At 53.8% G+C, this 17,130-nt stretch overlaps 6 protein-coding genes across 6 annotated transcripts; 2 read left to right on the forward strand and 4 right to left on the reverse strand.

Annotated features, from left to right (window-relative positions):
• Positions 1–215: 215 nt before the first annotated feature.
• Positions 216–2,616, forward strand: SAICODRAFT_22699 (uncharacterized protein; the record flags this gene model as incomplete). The annotated part of the gene is made up of 2 exons (XM_019166629.1): positions 216–397; positions 450–2,616. The coding sequence occupies 2 exons, from the start codon at positions 216–218 to the stop codon at positions 2,614–2,616; spliced, it is 2,349 nt and encodes a 782-aa protein (XP_019027429.1).
• Positions 2,617–2,706: 90 nt separating this feature from the next.
• Positions 2,707–6,891, reverse strand: SAICODRAFT_22700 (L-aminoadipate-semialdehyde dehydrogenase; the record flags this gene model as incomplete). The annotated part of the gene is made up of 2 exons (XM_019166630.1): positions 2,707–6,806; positions 6,858–6,891. The coding sequence occupies 2 exons, from the start codon at positions 6,889–6,891 to the stop codon at positions 2,707–2,709; spliced, it is 4,134 nt and encodes a 1,377-aa protein (XP_019027430.1).
• Positions 6,892–7,055: 164 nt separating this feature from the next.
• On the reverse strand, positions 7,056–8,601 carry SAICODRAFT_87028 (uncharacterized protein; the record flags this gene model as incomplete). The annotated part of the gene is made up of 2 exons (XM_019171465.1): positions 7,623–8,601; positions 7,056–7,563 (listed from the first exon to the last, which is right to left on the reverse strand). Exons 1-2 carry the CDS (start codon positions 8,552–8,554, stop codon positions 7,056–7,058), a joined length of 1,440 nt encoding a protein of 479 aa, XP_019027431.1. The 5' UTR covers positions 8,555–8,601.
• Positions 8,602–10,024: 1,423 nt separating this feature from the next.
• SAICODRAFT_68666 (uncharacterized protein) lies at positions 10,025–11,481 on the forward strand (the record flags this gene model as incomplete). The annotated part of the gene is made up of 2 exons (XM_019170412.1): positions 10,025–11,353; positions 11,442–11,481. Exons 1-2 carry the CDS (start codon positions 10,059–10,061, stop codon positions 11,479–11,481), a joined length of 1,335 nt encoding a protein of 444 aa, XP_019027432.1. The 5' UTR covers positions 10,025–10,058.
• Positions 11,482–12,239: 758 nt separating this feature from the next.
• Positions 12,240–13,181, reverse strand: SAICODRAFT_51264 (AAA-domain-containing protein; the record flags this gene model as incomplete). Its single annotated transcript, XM_019169044.1, has 1 exon — positions 12,240–13,181. A coding segment is annotated over one exon (942 nt), but the record flags the coding sequence as incomplete, so codon positions are not given.
• A 1,939-nt stretch (positions 13,182–15,120) lies between these two features.
• On the reverse strand, positions 15,121–17,023 carry SAICODRAFT_68668 (uncharacterized protein). Its single transcript, XM_019170413.1, has 3 exons — positions 16,921–17,023; positions 16,615–16,872; positions 15,121–16,560 (listed from the first exon to the last, which is right to left on the reverse strand). The coding sequence occupies exons 1-3, from the start codon at positions 16,961–16,963 to the stop codon at positions 15,218–15,220; spliced, it is 1,644 nt and encodes a 547-aa protein (XP_019027434.1). The 5' UTR covers positions 16,964–17,023; the 3' UTR covers positions 15,121–15,217.
• Between the last annotated feature and the right edge of the window lie 107 nt (positions 17,024–17,130).

The raw sequence follows: 17,130 nt of genomic DNA on the forward strand, positions 1-17,130 counted from the left end.
AACCCTGCGCAGTGGCTGCTTGAGTCCAGTTACGGTCCTTTGTTCACACACTCACCTCCACCCATCTTCCCTTGTTCGTTTCACGGGATTGAAGAACAACGCAATCTGACAAGCGCCTACCTGTAGAATGATATCCTATCTCCTCGTGGTCCCAGAGGATTACTCTTCTCCACAACATCATTCCTCACCCTCGTTTTCCTTCACTGTTTTTTGAAATGCCGCAGGCGGTATATTCACCTTGGTCATCTTTTCCGGAGCAACAACAGCAGCTGCCGGCAGCTGCATACAGGCTCTCTGCTTTTCCTTCGGTTCCGATCACCCTTCAGAGCAACGGTGGTGCTATTCCTCCATTTTCTCCAAATGCTGCAGCGCCTGTGAACGCACCAGCACCATATATGTACGTATTCCTCCCTGTTCTACTTATGCCGACTCTAACATGTGCATTACAGTGGTCTCTGGGGCCGCCTATCACAATCCTGGCTAAACCGCTGGACGGTCCTCCTCTTTCTTGTCTTCGTCCGCCTCTACATCGCCTCCAAATCCCTCTCCTCCGACCTCGCCGTAGCAAAAGCCCAAGCACTCTCAGCATGTTCCGGCGTAGAGGCTGGAGCGTCTGTCTTGGCTTCATTACCACATTACATGGCGGATGGGGTGAATGAGTTGACTGCAAGTGCGATTGAGAGTGCAGTTGGGGGGTTGGAGAGTGGGTTGCAGTTGATGATTACGGGGGTGGAGGAGACGTTGTTGTTTATTGTGAATTTGTACAAGGGGACGTATTTTTGTCTGCTTGAGATGGCGGTGGGGGGAAGTTTGAGTTCGGCTATCAGTGCTGCTGAGGATATCGGTGATTGGCTGAACAGTACGCTCGCAACCATCGAAAGTGGGATTGACTCTACTGTCGATGGTCTGAACGATGACCTGAACGGTATCGCCAGCAGGATCGAGACGGCGCTCAATTTCTTCGACATCAGCGTCGACATACCGACCGTTGATATCCCCGAGTTATCAGAGCTAAAGAACCTCTCCATCCCCTCCGCCTACGACACCGAGCTCCAAAAACTTAACTCCTCCATCCCCAGCCTCGAAGAAGTCAAGAACAAAACCGACGAAGTCATCAAAATCCCCTTCGAGGCCTTGAAAACTTTAATAAGCAACGAACTCGGGAACTTCACCTTCAACCGCTCACTCATGAGCGTTCCCGCCGCCGAAACACTGACTTTCTGTTCCGATAACTCGGATATTGATTCTTTCTTTGAGAATTTGGCTGAAGCGGTGAAGAAAGCGGTCAACACCATTATCGCCATTATTCTCGTTTTGTCACTCCTCATGATCATGCCATCCGCATTCTCCGAGTTTTGGGGGTGGAGGAAGTTGAGAATGGAGTCGTTTGTGGCAGCGAGGGCTCTCCAGATGAATCAGCCGACGGACCCTATCGATATGGTTTTGACGGCGTCACACCCGTACCAGGCTTTGCTTGGTGGGTATTTCGCGACCATGTTCGCAACGCAGAAGAACAAGAACATGGCAAGGTGGTTCGTGTCGTACATCACACATCCGCCCATGCTCTTTCTCTTGGCATTTGGGCTTGCTGGACTCCTTGTTTGTGCCCTCCAGGCTACCGTTGTCGACGCCATTCGGAAGGGTGCGCCTGAACTCGCCGCAGATATCAATGGGTTTCAGACATTGATAGAGCAGAAGTTGCTCAATAGCTCCGAGACCTGGGCAAACTCTACGAACGCGCAAATCAACTCAACCCAGACAGATTTGAACGACAAACTCTTCGGATGGGTGGAGACATCCACGACCGCCATGAATGACACCCTGAACACCTTCGTCGACGAGTTGACAACGGTCCTCAACGACACTTTCGGTGGTACAATATTGTACGACCCGATCGAGGGTGTCATTAACTGCCTCGTTCTGGTGAAGGTTGCGGGTATCCAGACTGCGCTGACATGGATCCACGATAATGCTCATGTCACCTTTCCGACTGTGCCGACGGATCTGTTTGCGTTGAGTTCTACCAACAGTACGAGTAACTCCACGACCAGCGGTAACTCGAAGACAGCTACGAATAGCACGACAAACTCCACCAAGTCATCATCATCGTCACTGCTGGGGTCTTCCGCACAGACATTATTGACAGATTCCACAGATCAGCTTGCTGACAAGATGTCAACTGTGTTGGAAGACCTGGCTGACAAATGGGAGAAATCCATTAACTTTGAGGCAAAGGTGTCTGGTGTTCTTGTAGGCATCTATTCCGCAATGATGTTGGCGGCGATGTTCTATGGCCTCGTAGTAGCAGGAAGGAAGGGGAGTGAAGAGAGGGGTGGCTTTGTGGAGAGCAGCGAGAAGGTTGTTCCCGTACTCGATATGCGTGACAGCATAGACGATGGCAAGTCCATTACGCGTGAAAAATCCATTGAAGCACCCATGGCTGGTCCGATGCTGGACTTCAATTTCGGTCTTGACGACCTCATAAACGAGAAGGACGAGAAGTCACAGACCGTGAAGGAGAAGGTTCGTGACTACACTTCAAAGAAGGCTAGAGATCCCGTTTCGAGGTTTTCAGCGACAAAGAGTTTTATCTCCAGATTCATGCGAAGGGATTAGGACACTTCCAAACGCAATAAACTTTTTGCTAGATCTCAAACTCTACTTTAACTATGAATATCGTGACATGCTCATCTTACATTACCTCCCTTATACCTTGGTTCCACGGCCACCAACAGAGGCCAACTTGTCCAGACCCTTGATCTCAATCTTCGGCAACTCCTTCTCACCAGTGCCCTTAGGCACCTCCAAGAATCCAATACCGACGAGGTATGCCAAGCAGGCACCCATTTCCTCCTCTCCGACACCCTTTCCTTCAGAGACATCCTCGCCAGTCCATGCGATGTCCTCCCTCAAAGACGCCCGAGTGTTGGAGTCGTCAAGTTCTGGTGCCTTCGTGTTGGCGGGAAGGTTGTCGAGAACGAAATGAAGAAGAGGGTACAATGCGTTGTCACTGCCCTCCATGACGTACTTCTCCAAAGCAATACGCCATGGGATGTAGTCAGCTTTCTTGGTGTTGAAGCCAAAAGTGGTGAGAGTCTTGAGGTACTCGTTGAACCTTGTTCTTGGCTGACCAGTAACGTGGCACACAGCCAAGGGTGCTGGTGGGTGCAAAGAACAAGCAACAACACAGCGAGCAACGTGGTCAACAGGAGTCATGTTGACAGTGTTGTTGATGTCGGGGTAAAGACCAAGCTGAGCAGATCCCTTGACCAAACGGAAGATGAAGTCATCGGTGTTGGTGACACCAGTCTTGGAGTCTCCAACAACGTAACCAGGGCGGATAACGCTACCAGCCAAACCGCGACGGCCAGCCTCGCGGACGAGGTACTCACCGACCCACTTGGACTGACCGTAACCCGTACCCAAGCCGTAGCGAGAGCCAGAAAGGTCGTCAGATTCGGGAACACCGGCACCGCCCTTCTCCATGACGGCATCGGACAAGTGAACGAAGTGGTCAGTGTCGAGGACAGAGGTGGAGGATACGAATCCGATAGCCTTAGGCTTGCCAGCACCACAGAGCTCAATAGCAGAGAGAGTACCAACAACGTTGGCATCCCTAAGCTTGGCGTACGGGTAAACCCAGTGGACGAGAGCACCGTTGTGAACAACGACGTCGACCTCCTTGGAGAGGGTCTCCCAGTTCTCCTCGCTCAAACCGAGCTTAGGCGCACCCAAGTCACCGATGACAACCTCTATCTTGGACTTCCACTCAGGGTTCCAAACACCGTAAGCTTCGCAAGAGTTCTGGATACGTTCCAAACCCTTCTCAGCCGAGCCAGCTCGGACGTGAGCAATGATGCGGAAGTTACCCTTAGAACGCTCCAAGAGATCACGGAGAAGGAAGACACCCAAGAAACCAGTAGCACCAGTAACGAGTACAGTGACGGTCTTGTCGAGGCTAATCTTAGGGGCAGTCTCATACTTCTCAGCGAGCTGCTTGACGAGCTCATCGGCATCGGCAGCGTAGTCGACCTCGGGCTCGGTCTGTTGCTCCTCGCCGGCGCTGTTGGCCTGGGAAGCACCACCGTCAGGAGAAGCGACAACACTGAGGTCAGCGCCGCGGATCTTGTCAACCTCGCGGGCAAGACCCTCAATCGTGGGCTCCTTGAAGACAAGACCGAGAGGAACGTCGATGACGAATTTGCGGCGGACTTCGAAGATCATGCGGGTAGCCAAGATAGAGTGGCCACCGACATCGAAGAAGTTGTCGTGGGTACTGAGTTCGGCAGGAGTGTGGGGAAGGACAGACAGCCAGATTTCGCGCACCTGCTGCTGGGTAGGGGTCAACTTCTCGCCGTTAGCGGCACCGCCGGTCTTCTTGGCGGCAGCGGAGAGCTGAGCAGTATCGGGGAAGGGCAAGGCAGGCTTGTCGACCTTTCCGTTGGGGTTGAGGGGCATGCGGTTGAGAGGGACGATGACGGTCGGCACAGCGTAGCTGGGCAACTTGGTCTTCAAGTACTCACGGACATCACGGATAAGCTTACGGTATCTCTTCAATCCCTTAACCATCTCATCATCCTCCTCTCCAACATCGGAGACAAGACCGTCGACGTCGCCAGTAGTCTGAGGAACGATGTAGGAAACAAGCGTAGGCTCCTCATCCTTGTCACGACGCACAAGAGTCACGTTCTCACGAACAAGCTTGTGCTGAGACAGGTGAGTGTCAATCTCGCCAAGCTCGATACGGAAACCACGGATCTTGACCTGGTTATCGGCACGTCCAGAACACTCAACGTTCCCGTTGGGGAGGTAACGACCCAAGTCACCAGTCCTGTACATACGGTCACGAGGACCGAGCCAGAAGTCCTTCCAGACAGCATCGGAGGGGACAGAGTCCTTCCAGTGACCTTCCTCGACGAACCAGTTCTTCAAGAACTTCTCCGCGGTCATGTCAGGCAACTGCAAGTAACCCTCGGCAAGACCACCAGCACGAACGTAGATCTCACCGATCTCACCGACACCACAGGTCTGGGTACGGTCGTTCCTGTTCACGACAAGGAGCTGAACGTCCAACATACCCTGACCGGCAGGAATGATGTCCTTCTGGGTCTGCAAGAACTGAGGGTCCTTGGCGAGGGAAGCAACCTCGAAGTAAGAGACGGAACGCTGAGTCTCGGTGGTACCGTACATGTTAACGATGAACACGTTACGGGCAAGGGACTGCAGACGGAGACAGTCACGCTTGGTGAGGACATCACCAACGAAGAAGGCGTGGTGAAGGGATGGGATCTCAGCGGTGGCCTGGGCGGAAAGAAGCTGACCCATAGCAGGAGTTAAGTGAGTAACGGAAGCGCCGTTCTCGGCCATCCACTCGGCAAGACGACCGGGAGTACCGATGTCATCAGCAGTAGGAACGAGAAGCTGGGCACCCAAGAAGAGGGGAGTGAAGATATCGCGCTGAATAGGGTCGTGAGCGATACCGGAAAGCATGGTGAAGTGGTCCTTCTCAGAGAGGCCGAAGGTCTTGGCCATCCAAGGGAAGTAGTAGGTCAAGGAGAAGTGACGTCCACGGACACCCTTGGGAACACCCTCGGAACCGGATGTGAAGGAGAGGGTAGGGGTGCTGTCAGGACCGACAACGACGCCGGTATCCTGCTCCTTCAAGCTCCGTTGCTCCTCGAGAACATCCTTTCCATCGACCTCACCGCCAACAAGCTTACCACTATCGAGAATCTGAAGAGCAGGAACCTCAGCCAAGAGGTCGAGCTCATCGGCGATGTACTTGCGGACAGTAGGCGACAAACGTCCGGCCTTGTCGAGCACGACGAGCGCACGAGGACGAGCGACGCTGAGGTAGATGTTTTGACGCGCAGGAGGGTAAGCAGGGTCGATAACGGAGAAAGTAGCACCGGCCTTCAAGACACCCATAACAGCAACGACGAGATCGACACCACGGTAAGCGTAGACCATGACGACATCACCGCGCTGGATACCCTTGGCGACAAGGTGGTGCGCAAGGACATTGGATGCCTCGTGAATGTGCTGGTAGGTGAACACGCGCTTCTTGCTGCCCTCCACGCTGGGATCGGCGGTTTCGACAACACAGGTCCTCTCAGGGTGCTCCTTGGCGTTGGCAGCGAAGATCTCATGGATGGGTCCACGGAACTCACCCCAGTTGAGATCTCTGGTGGGGTCGGGGAGGACACCCTGTTGTGATGGGGTGATCATGGAGATTGCGCCGACCTTGACTTCGGGGTTCTCAGCAGCAGTACGGACGATCTGGGCGAGCTGTTCGCAAGCGAGGGTGATCCTCTCATTTCTGAAGAGGAGTGAGTTGTATGCGGCGCGCAAGCTGACATTAGGAAGAACCGAGGATGATCTCAGGGAAGCTTGTGCGGCAGTAAGAGTGACGAAGATAGTAAGATCAGTGTTCAATCCAGTCGACGACAAGAACTTTTGCGATGGAGTGTCGGCCATGTTGTAAATACGGAGCGGAGGAGAAGTAGTATTTGGCGACGTCACACCAGCCTTCTCGAGTTGCTGCACCCGCTCAAGAACAGCCTTGAAAGTCTCCTGTCCCTCAATGGCGGAGCGGATGGTGATCGGCTCGGCGCTCTCGCTGGAAGTACCGATGCTGATGTCCTCATCGCCGGTAAATCTGAAAGCAAGGACAAGGAAAGCGGCAAGGAGGACCGTAAAAGGCGTTGATCCCGAGGAGAGCTTCAACAAGGCAATCTTGGTAGCCTCATCGAGCTCGTACGAGTGCACGGCCTCGACCAATCGTGGTGGTGAGGGTCGCGTGTAGTCTGTGATCCGCGTTAGCAATCGCCCCGACAGATGAGATCAACGGTACGTACCGGCTGGAAGATGCGACACCGTTCCCTCCGACATTTTGATTTGTATGGGTTCGTATGCTGCGTATTCTTACCTCGAACTTTTAGAGTGCTCAGATCTGCCAGGCACCACGGCCTCGATGATGGAGGGTCGGCGATACAAGTACGGTGCGGCGCGCTGAGAACGTAAGAATCTGAAAATAAAATAAACGCCAAACTCCATTAACCTTGATCCTCCGTACTCTGTATGGGCTCAAGCCTGTACTTCAAATCCTTCAACGGCTTCGTACTCGGCTTCCACGCCTCAAACTCTCCTCGGAGTTTATCCACCTCCTCACTAAAACTCGCTTCCCTGCTCACCATTGGATCATCAATAATCCCCCTCATCGCAAACGGCAACGCAAAAGGATTTTCCTTTCGTTTCTCCGCGTGGAATGGCGTGACTTTGGGTGCGACTGGTGCCGCAGTCGTGGTTTCGAGCGTATATCGGAGTGCGAGATCGTAGACCGCTTCCTCGTGATACAACCTACTATGTCCCTTCCCACCCAACAAACTCCCTGCCAACGCTGACGAAATCTCCATAATCAAACTATGATCCTTCCCACCCGCATTCCGCATGCGCATCGCGAAGCCAATCAGTCGAGCGAGGAATGGTGCGTATATCTGTCCGTCGACAAAGACTGCTCGGTAGATCGATGGATGCGAAAGGTGTGAGAAAACGGCGGAATATCTGTAAGCAAATAATTACGTCAGCGTACATCCTGCACAGATGAGCGAACACCCTCTTACAATGGCACCAACTGATCATCCAACGAGCCAACCAAACACATCTTCGCCCCACTCGCCAACACAACCCTCAACGCCTCCTGATACCTCCTCGACACCCGTCCCCCCGTATCCTGAAACTCATACAACTCCCTCGCGGCACCCCTTTCGAGCGCATTATAAGTCTTCGTAAGATACATCTCTCCCAACTCCCTAAACGGCCCCATATGTATCCCAGCCATACACAATACCCCAACCCTCGCTCCATCCCGAATGTATCCTTCCTCGACAAGTCTCGCTAATAACTGTATCGCCACGGGAGATCCTTGGGAGTGTGCAGCGATGAAGAGAAGATCTGCGGTTTGGACGATGTCGACGTACTGTAATAAGAGTTTCCAGAGTGTTTCCAGGCGGGTGTGGACGAGGCCTTCGCCTTCTAGTGCGATTTTCTCGATTTGGAGCTCTGTTCCGGGATTGTTTGTGTCAAACCAGCGTTTGACAGCTTCAGCGGCCATCGTGGCGAATTTCACGGATGTACCCGTCGGTTGACCGAGCACACTTCGGACGGCGGGGTGAGGAAAGTATCCGTGCACGCCAATACACACCGCCCTCTTCATCCCAGTCGGTAGTGCGCATCGTACTGGTCTTCCTGTGCTCCCAGCCCCGCCGTGACCGTGAAGCATACTCGATATTTGCCGCCGTAATCCTCGCGAAGGTTTCGGGGGAGGGAAACACACGTCGAACTCTGGTAATACGTGGTTTGGGGGTGCTGGTACGGTGAGCGGGGGTGGTTTCTGGCTCGCGGTACTCGATGCCCGACTCCGTACCTCTGCCATCGGCGGGGACGGTTTTTTCTGAGCTACCTGAGCGGTCGATGGCATGGGTGATGCGATTCGCGGGGTAACCGGTGCACTCGGTGCTCGGGACCTCGAACTCGTGTCTTTCACCGGCGTCATCACCGTCAGCGGCGGAGGAGGCGACGTAGGGTTCCCGTATTCATCCAACACCGGAATATCCATAACCTCATTCCCCTCCTCATCAACCCTCGTCGCAGTCCCCTCCCGCGGCCTATACCCCCTAAAGAACTGCGTCCACGATCCACTCGTCTCCGGCAAATTCCTCAACAATGGAGTCACCGGAACGCCTACAGGTTTCGGCGGGGAAGTGGATACAGAAGGAGACATGGGTTGTTTCTCGGATAGGTCGTAGTTTTCTGGTGTTGCCCACCATTCGCCCAACCCGAACCACGATGCGTATGAATTCTGCGGAGGACCGCTGCATGTTCCTGGTGTTGCATGGGATTCGAGGTCGTGGGCGTGGGTAGTGTCGGCTCGTGGTTGACGCCAGAGCCAGGATGTTACCCAACTTTGTTCTGCAGCAGCTTCCTGCGGCGGCTTAGCTATTGTCTCCGACGGAGCGGAGCACTCTGGTGTCGGTACAGGCGCTGTTTGTGCGGGTTCAGGATCAATATCGGTAGTTAGTACATCCTCGCCAGGTGCAGGCATGTCATGATCAGCCGGAGCCTGAATATGCGGCCTGCTTCGCCAAGTCCCAAACCAGCTCGCAGGTTTGGCGCTCTCGCTATTGATATCCGTGGTCGTCTTTGTGGTCTCAGGCGGCGGGACGGTATACCCCTCCCATTGCGCAACAGTCGCTGTGTCGACTGATCCGGGCTCGGGTTGAGAACCGGAGTTTGAGGGCGCTGCAGCGATGACATCTTCCAGCGTTTCTGTCTGACCAGGTTCACGGTGCCCCTCAGGTGCTGTTGAGGTCGGCTTTGTCCGCCATGCACCAAACCAAGTGCCTTTCTCCTCTGGCTTCTGTTCAGAAATTCTTGAGGGTTCGACAGCCCCAGGCGTCGCCTGGTCGTCCTGATGCGCCTGCAATTCCTCGTTTCGCACGCTCGCTGGGTTCGAGATCGCTTGGCTTGGTTCATCAGCATGACCATCAGTTGGTACGCCTGCTTCTCCTTGTACAACTGTCTCTTTCATATCGCCCATATTCCCTCCCCGAACTTCGATGACAGGCTCCTCCGCAGCTTGTATCTGTGTCGTGAGGGCCGATTTCGCTCGCCATGATCCCAGCCAACTCGCAGGCTTCGACGGGCTTTCTAGTTTCGTAGTTTCCTCTGCAACAGCATCCTTCTCCGCAGCCATCTCCTGCTCAACTTCGATCGGTACTGTCGGCTCCTTTGACGTCACACTCCCACAATCGTCCACCACCCCCTCCAGCGTCCCCGCCGTCCTCCCACTCCGAATCGATGACGCGTCCGAGTCTTTTCCTTTGACACAATCCTTTGCCTTTCTCTTCAATCTATGTGTCATATTCTCATGGATGGTTGGTGTTGTATAACCAGGATTCCCTTATCGCAGCACAGAAACACACCCTGCATCCCCGCGTCCATCCCAAACGCGACGCCGGGAGAAAACCTTATAATTATTTCAACCGTCTTCGAGAAAAATGGTCGCAATGCCAAGAGCAATGCGTCGATGGAGTCTCCTCTTCATCGGGCTCGTCGCCATAATCATCTGGACAGTCAATGGCGCTGTCCCGAAGAGACTGCGGTTCGATGGTGACTGGCAATCCCTACCCAACAGATTCAACAAGGAAGGATGGCTCTCCGGTGTCCTCCCCGGCTCCTCAACACAAAAGACCCGAGACTTCACACGAAGCGACCTCCCGTCCCTCCCGACGCGTTGTCCAGTCTACACCTACTTCGATCCTTCACAGCACGGGGCGGCCACTCTCGCGACAGAACAGCAACTCCTCCTAACCTGGCGCCGCGCATTCTGGGCCGCAGGATTCCTCCCCGCCGTCCTCGGCCCCGACGATGCAATGAAAGACCACCGTGCAATCGAGCTCGCGGCTTCGTACCCCGGAAAGAAACTTCCATCCGACGTCGCCTCCATCCTCGCATGGGCCGAGAAAGGCACGGGCGGAGTTCTCTCCGACTATCGTATCGTCCCGTTGACGATGCCGGACACAACATTGTTACAAGAGCTGAATAACTGCAAATTCGATAAACTCCAAGCATACGAATCCACAGGCCTCGGCTTCATCCACGCCTCCGCCGAATACGCAAACCAACTCGCAAACCACCTCATCAAACCCACCAACCCCGGCGCCTCAGCCCTCGACCAATCCAAACGTCTCTTCGAAGTCCACGCCGACCCGCCTCCCTCGATTGCCTATTACTCCCCCGCCAACATCGAAAACCTCGGTATCAAACCCGAGAAATTACCGGAGGTGGTTAATAGTCATTTGCATGAGTCTTGGATACGTGCGCATAACACTACGGGAATCACGGCCCTTGACCCCTTCAAGAAAAACAAACACGCTCAATTTCTCTCGCTCAGCGCCTACCGCACAGCCTACGCCCTCTCTCGGTGTCCTCCCTCCCCGCTCTCCACCCCCTCGTGCCCACCATTCCACCCAGACTGCGTGGCCTGCGTCTCAATCACCCTCACAAACACAACCAACATCCCCGCCACCACGAACGAGAAATCCCCGTTCATGGTAGCAACAATCCCCCACCCCAGAACCTTCGCCGCCCAATTCCACCAACGCACACCCCTCCCCGCAGATTTCGTCCGTAGACGCGTCCGTCGCGATTTGTGGACGACTGCCGTCACGCTCTCCACTATGTCCAAGAAGGCTGGAGCGCCGGCACGGGGGGAGGTTGTTAAGAGGGCGGTGTTGGGGGCGGATGAGGTGGTGGGGAGGAAGAGCGGGGCGTGGACGGCCTGGGAGAGTGGGTGGGATAATCTGGAGTGGGAACTCGGGTTTACACTTCCCAACTCCTCCTCCTCCCCTGCCCTCGCCAAAATTGATGCAGTGATCAAGGAGAGAGAAGACCGCTATCGGAGCATTTGGGAGCCTGTAAGCAAGGCGGTGATGCAGAAAAAGGTGGATAGAGAGACGGCGTTGTTGGAGGGGAATTCGCTTACGGATGGGGAGGTGTGGGAGTTTATTATGGGGTTGGGCGTGAGGAGGGAGGAGGAGTTGCAGAGGTATGCTAATAATTGATTGAGAGATAAGCAAGTTTTGGAGAGTGGCTAGATTATGCTAGAGTTTCTAGCGAGGAACAGATGTCCTCGCCTACTGCATTTACCATTGTAGTTTTCCCCATCCCGAGTTCTACTCCTTCTCTGGCTTATCAGATTTCGGTTCTTCACTCGTATTCTCCTTTGCCTTTTCCGAGCCCGATTCACCAGTGAATGCCTTCTTTGCCGCCTCCCAAGAGCTCTTCCATGTACTGAGCCTTTCCTCTTGAGCCTTCATGTAAAACTCGCGGTTCTGCTCAATTTCTTCATCCGCGACTCGACTGGCTTCAAGCTCCCATATGACACGAGGTTCCCTTCCCATCTGTTCCTGCTTCTCGTAGAACTCCGCTAAGAGCTCCTCATCCGTTTTTCCTTTTGGCTTCGCGTCTTCCTTCTTCTTTGCCTCTTCCTTCGCCGCTTCCTCCATTCCCACTATCTCCTTTTTCAATTCCTCCGGATCGCGCTTCGGTAATTGTTCTTCATCCTCCTTGTTCGACTCGACCTTCTCAGCGAAACCCCACGTACCCTTCTTTTCCTTGCCGTTAAGCTTTGCGTGCCACTTCCTGAGTTCGCTAAGGATGCTCGCGTCCTCCGGAACAGAACTCTTGACCTCCTTCAATGCGGCCTCGAAGTGCGCGTTTGTCAGCACACGTTCCGTGACAGGGAGGTTCTTCGCCATCGCCTCGGACACAGCGGTGAGTGCAGCAGAGATCACGACGTTCTTGAGGTCCGAGCCAGAGTAGCGAAGCGTGCGTTTCGCCAGCGCCTTCAAGTCGACTTCATCGTGGATCTTCTCATCCTTCAAGTGGATTTTCAAGATCGCCAATCGATCCTCCTCCGTAGGCAGATCAACCATAATCCTTCTCGGCATACGTCTGAGGATGGCTTCATCCAAGTCGAAAGGACGGTTGGTGGCACCCATCACGATAACACCCAGGTTCTTACTCCTGATTCCGTCCCATTCGGCCATGAACTGGTTAATTACCTCCCTATGATTTTGCTGCGCCTTCTCAGAACGCGCGGCGAAAAGAGCATCAACTTCATCCAGGAAGATAACAGTCGGGGCAATCTTACGAGCGAGGGAGAACAGGGCTTTGATGTTCTTCTCACCTTCACCGACCCACATACTTTGAATCTCACTGCCCTTGATATCAAGGACACGCGCACCGCATTCCTTTGCAACGGCTTTGGCGAGCAGTGTCTTTCCGGTCCCGGGCGGACCGTAAAGAAGCACACCAGAGATCTGATTCTTGGCGAGAATACCATACTTGAAGGCATCGGGTTGGTTGAGACGGAGAGAGATACTATTCTTCAGCGCATGAACGGTCGATGGAGGAGTGCGGATGTCGGCGAAGCCCTCGTCGATTGTGTGCGGGTCGACAATTGCGGACAGGAGCTGTAGTTCATGCTTGCTGCAGTCTGCCGGTCTGACAATCTTGGGCTCCGCGGCCGGGTGCTTTGTCCGACTGCGACGTTCCTCATCGGCCCTGAGCCGCTGGAGAAGCTTCTTTTCCGCTGCTTGCTTCAATCCCACCTCCATATCCCACCCTTTTTCTTTGGCTTCACGCCTGACTTCACGCTGTTCCTCCTCTGATAAAACGACTGTTCGATCATCATCCAGGTTCTGGCTCTCCCTTTTATGAATCACCATCTCTCGGTCTGTTCCCGTGACAACATCTTCAGCTTTATTTCGCAAGTCATAGGCACGGCTGATGTCCTCCATGTTAAGCAAAGTCCTGTCTGTTGATCCAATGGCGAGACGCGCAATTTCTTCCCAATGTTCTCGCCTCTGAATACCGTGCGAGTCGTGTAACATGGGATTCATGAAGTTCGACGCATCCATGTGAAAATCCTTGGGAAAGACGAGCTTCGGGGCGGCCTCACCAAGACCAGCACCATAAGAACCAACGACAACCTGCAGATTTCTCAAATTGATCTCGAGGGTTCGTGCCTTCCTGTAATAATCAAGGCGAGAGAAGGTCGATAAGTCTATTGGGTTGAAGGGAATGTCGAGATGTGGCTCTAATTCTTCGGTCCCCGCTTGGGGATACCCAGCCTCACTAGCGATAAGAATGTACTTGCCACCAGCAGCGCGCTTTTTCCGAATGACTTCTTTCAGCGTAGAAAAGGCCAGAGGACCGCCCGCCGTCAGCGAAAGCATTGTATAATCTCGCAGATATATGAAGACAGGACGTTCTGGGTCGGCGTCTTTTCCTCTTTTAGTGATTACAGCATCGATAGCCGCAGTCAATGTTGATGTTAGCTTGTCGTTCAGACTGAACGCCTGCGCGACAGACGCGGACCCTGAACTGGCAGCTACAAATGGTGTTGAGAAGATACGAAGAGCGGTCGCGTCCTCTTTGTGGAGATGATCTTTCCGCGCCAGCTCCTCGTAATCGTCCTCCTCATCCATTCCTTCATCTTCCTCCTCCTCAATCCCCGGCTGGTCTTCGTCACGATATCTTTGTTTGATCACATATCCCAAATCACCGAACTTGGACTTGATAAATTCGGTTAGTTTGGTGTCCCCGGGATCCTCTATACTTTGAATCATCTCCGCAAAATCGTGTGCGTCAAGCTGAATAACGTCCGCCTTGAAATGTTTCGCAAGTTGCAGCACATATCCGTCCAAGACATATATTGTATCTTCATATATAGCTCGCAAGAGGAGTTGATGCCGGTTCCAGTTGACCTTCGCCGGACTCCTCAGAAGCGTGCGTATGTGCGCTGTCACCTGCGTATGCGTCAATGGAGGTATCGATACTGGGAAAGGTTTGTGTCCGTCAAGGTCCGAGTCCTTACATGAACCATTCACCTCTTGAGGCCCATGTGGAAATTCGTTTATTTTGACGATCTGCTCGAGCGGCATGACACTGCTCTTGACGAACCTTTCCGAGATAATCGGTTTGAAATGTGCCTGCTTTCCCGACGACCAACCCGCGCGTCTTGCGCGAAGTCGTTCTGAATGTCCAGATCGCGAGGTTTTCGCAGCAGACTTGTCCGCAGAATTACCGTTCGAGGGCGTGTCATCACCGTCTGCAGGATCGTCGGATGGAGGCGGAGGTTTATGTGCTTGTAGCTTCTCTGGTTCATTCTCTTCTTTTAGTGTCGCGGTCTCATGGGAGGCTTCAGAGGTAGCGATAGTCGGAGAGAGGGTAGAGTAGAGGAGGCGCTGTGCTGGTAGAGAACGTACCAGGCGGTACTGGGACCGACCAGCGTTCGAGAGCTGCTTAAAAGCAGCACGCATGGATATCTTCAAATAGGATCCGCTTCGGATCCAGCTGTTCGATGTTCGATGTTCGTACACAGCTGCTGCTCAAGGTGCTACAGCTGATGGAGGAGTCGAGGTGTGCGCGATACGACAGGAACATGCACAAAATTACATGAGACTGCAGAACGTGTACACGGAAGGGCGTTTGTATAAAAGACCAGACTGTAACATATAAGAAAGAGCTATCCATCACGCCGTCTTTTCGAAACTGCCCATAGCTCTGAGGTATAATATCACCATCACTCATGACTTGCAATGTTAAAAAGTAAGTCAAAGAAACCGGGAAAACAGGGAAATCACGGGAATCACTGCTGCGGAGGGACACCGCCATTCTGTTGTTGCTGTGTCTGAAGCGACTGTTGGTACTGCGCCCAAAGTTGGACGTAGTTCTCATAACCACCGTATGCGGCATATGGGTCCGCACCGCCAGGTGCCTGAGCAGCAGAGGCGGGCTGTTGGGTTACTGGTGAATATCCGCCGGTAGGCTGCCCATAATTGCCGTGACCCCCGTATCCTCCACTACTAGATTGGTAGTTGTCACGGCCGTAGTCGTTGCGGGGACGATCGTAACCACCAGATTCCCGCTTCGTACGGGCAGCTTCGATTTTCTCATCAATGGCTGCTTTGGCACGATCAACGGCTTCTTGCGAACCAAACAAGGTGACTTCACGTTCGGGGTCACGGGCTTGGCCAGAGATGTTGACCTTGCAGCCGGTAACAGCCTGCAATTCTTTGACAGTTTCACCGCCACGACCGATAATCATACCTACAGCATCTGAGGGCACTTGCAGACTGATCTTCACGGAACCAGAGGGAGTGGATCGCGCAGCGGGAGCGCCAACAGTCGCTTTGCTGGTGTCGGCATCGACGATTTCGTTAATGAGCTTACGCGCAATTTCCTGACCTTGTTCGTCACCAATGAGAGTAACTGGACGCAGACCTTCACTACCTTCCTGGGCAATACTGATACGAATGCCAGAACGCTCTTGGATGTTGCGGATAGATTCACCACCGCGGCCGATGATGAGACCCACACACTTGTCAGGGACGCGCATGATACTCTGAGGTTGCTGGCTGTCGTCATGGCTATTGCTGGGCCTGGCGTTCTGAGCAGATACAACAGGACCATTGCCTGATCCACCGCGTCCGCCAAGACCTCCCTTGGCAGCAACGTTATCGGCGATGATTGCCTGCATAGCAGCCTTAGCAGCAGCACACTGGCCACGGCTTCCAGTAATGGTGGCAGTACGTCTGCCCGGATCAACGGTAGTGTCATTAGAAAACTGAACTTTCGCTCCCGTATCAGATTCAATCCTGCGAAGGCTTTCGCCTCCCTTTCCAATGATGAGACCAACGTATTGGTGTTCAACGGCCATAGTGTCAGTAATCACATCACCGCGGGGAGGAGACCCACGCCTGGGCGGGCTGATAGAGCGCGACCGTCCGCCTCCATATGGTTTGTGATCAAAATCATCCCTGTCGCGGCCGTAGGGATCACGGAAGTCACGAGGCTCACGATCACGATAGTCACGAGGATCACGGTAATCACGGTCACGGTGATCGCGAGGGTCGCGCCTGTCATCTCTACGGTAGCGATCATCGTCGTAACGTGGAGGAGGGGCACGGCGGTCATAATCATCACGAGAGGCTATAAGGGGATCAGTTGGTGCAAGTGATAGCAGAGAGTCAGATGAATGCTCACAGTAACGGTCATAATCACGATCACGGCTATCAGAGCGAGGAGGAACCTTATCAGCGGCAAAGGCTTTCGCTTTGGCGATCGCGTCGGCCAAAGACACAGCGCCAGATGATGTCGGTTTGATGGAGCCAAGGTCAATGGAACCAGAGGATGAAGCGACAGGCAATGCACCAAGAGAACCAGAGGCAGAAGGAGCAGGCAAAGCGGAAGGATTCGCATTAGAGGGTGCACCAGTTTGAGATTGCTGACCAGCTTGAGCGGCTATAGAGTGTAAGTTTGGGGATGTGTGCGGGTCACGACTGGACGCACTCAAAGCAGCAAGGACACTCGCGATAGCAGCAGGATCAGCCATGATGAATCACACAAAGAACTGCGGTGTATGCTGCACAATCCAAGAAGATGAGAAGGTTTTTGGTATGAAGTGCACGGTTGGGGCTGCGCAGGCCTAGGGTTGATGCAGCAGCTAGTGCGCGCGAATCCCATGAAGTAGGGTACAGCCAAATCACGTGTCGCACGCGT

This window comes from Saitoella complicata (genome assembly GCF_001661265.1).
Source record: "Saitoella complicata NRRL Y-17804 unplaced genomic scaffold SAICOscaffold_1, whole genome shotgun sequence".
Classification (NCBI taxonomy): domain Eukaryota; kingdom Fungi; phylum Ascomycota; class Saitoellomycetes; order Saitoellales; family Saitoellaceae; genus Saitoella; species Saitoella complicata.

Coding starts and splice junctions, on each gene's coding strand:
- SAICODRAFT_68668 (XM_019170413.1), bottom strand. CDS start 16,963: ATGGCTGATCCTGCTGCTATCGCGAGTGTCCTTGCTGCTTTGA. Junction 16,873..16,920: donor GAGTGTCCTTGCTGCTTTGA/GTGCGTCCAGTC, acceptor TACACTCTATAG/CCGCTCAAGCTGGTCAGCAA. Junction 16,561..16,614: donor TCGTGATTATGACCGTTACT/GTGAGCATTCAT, acceptor ATCCCCTTATAG/CCTCTCGTGATGATTATGAC.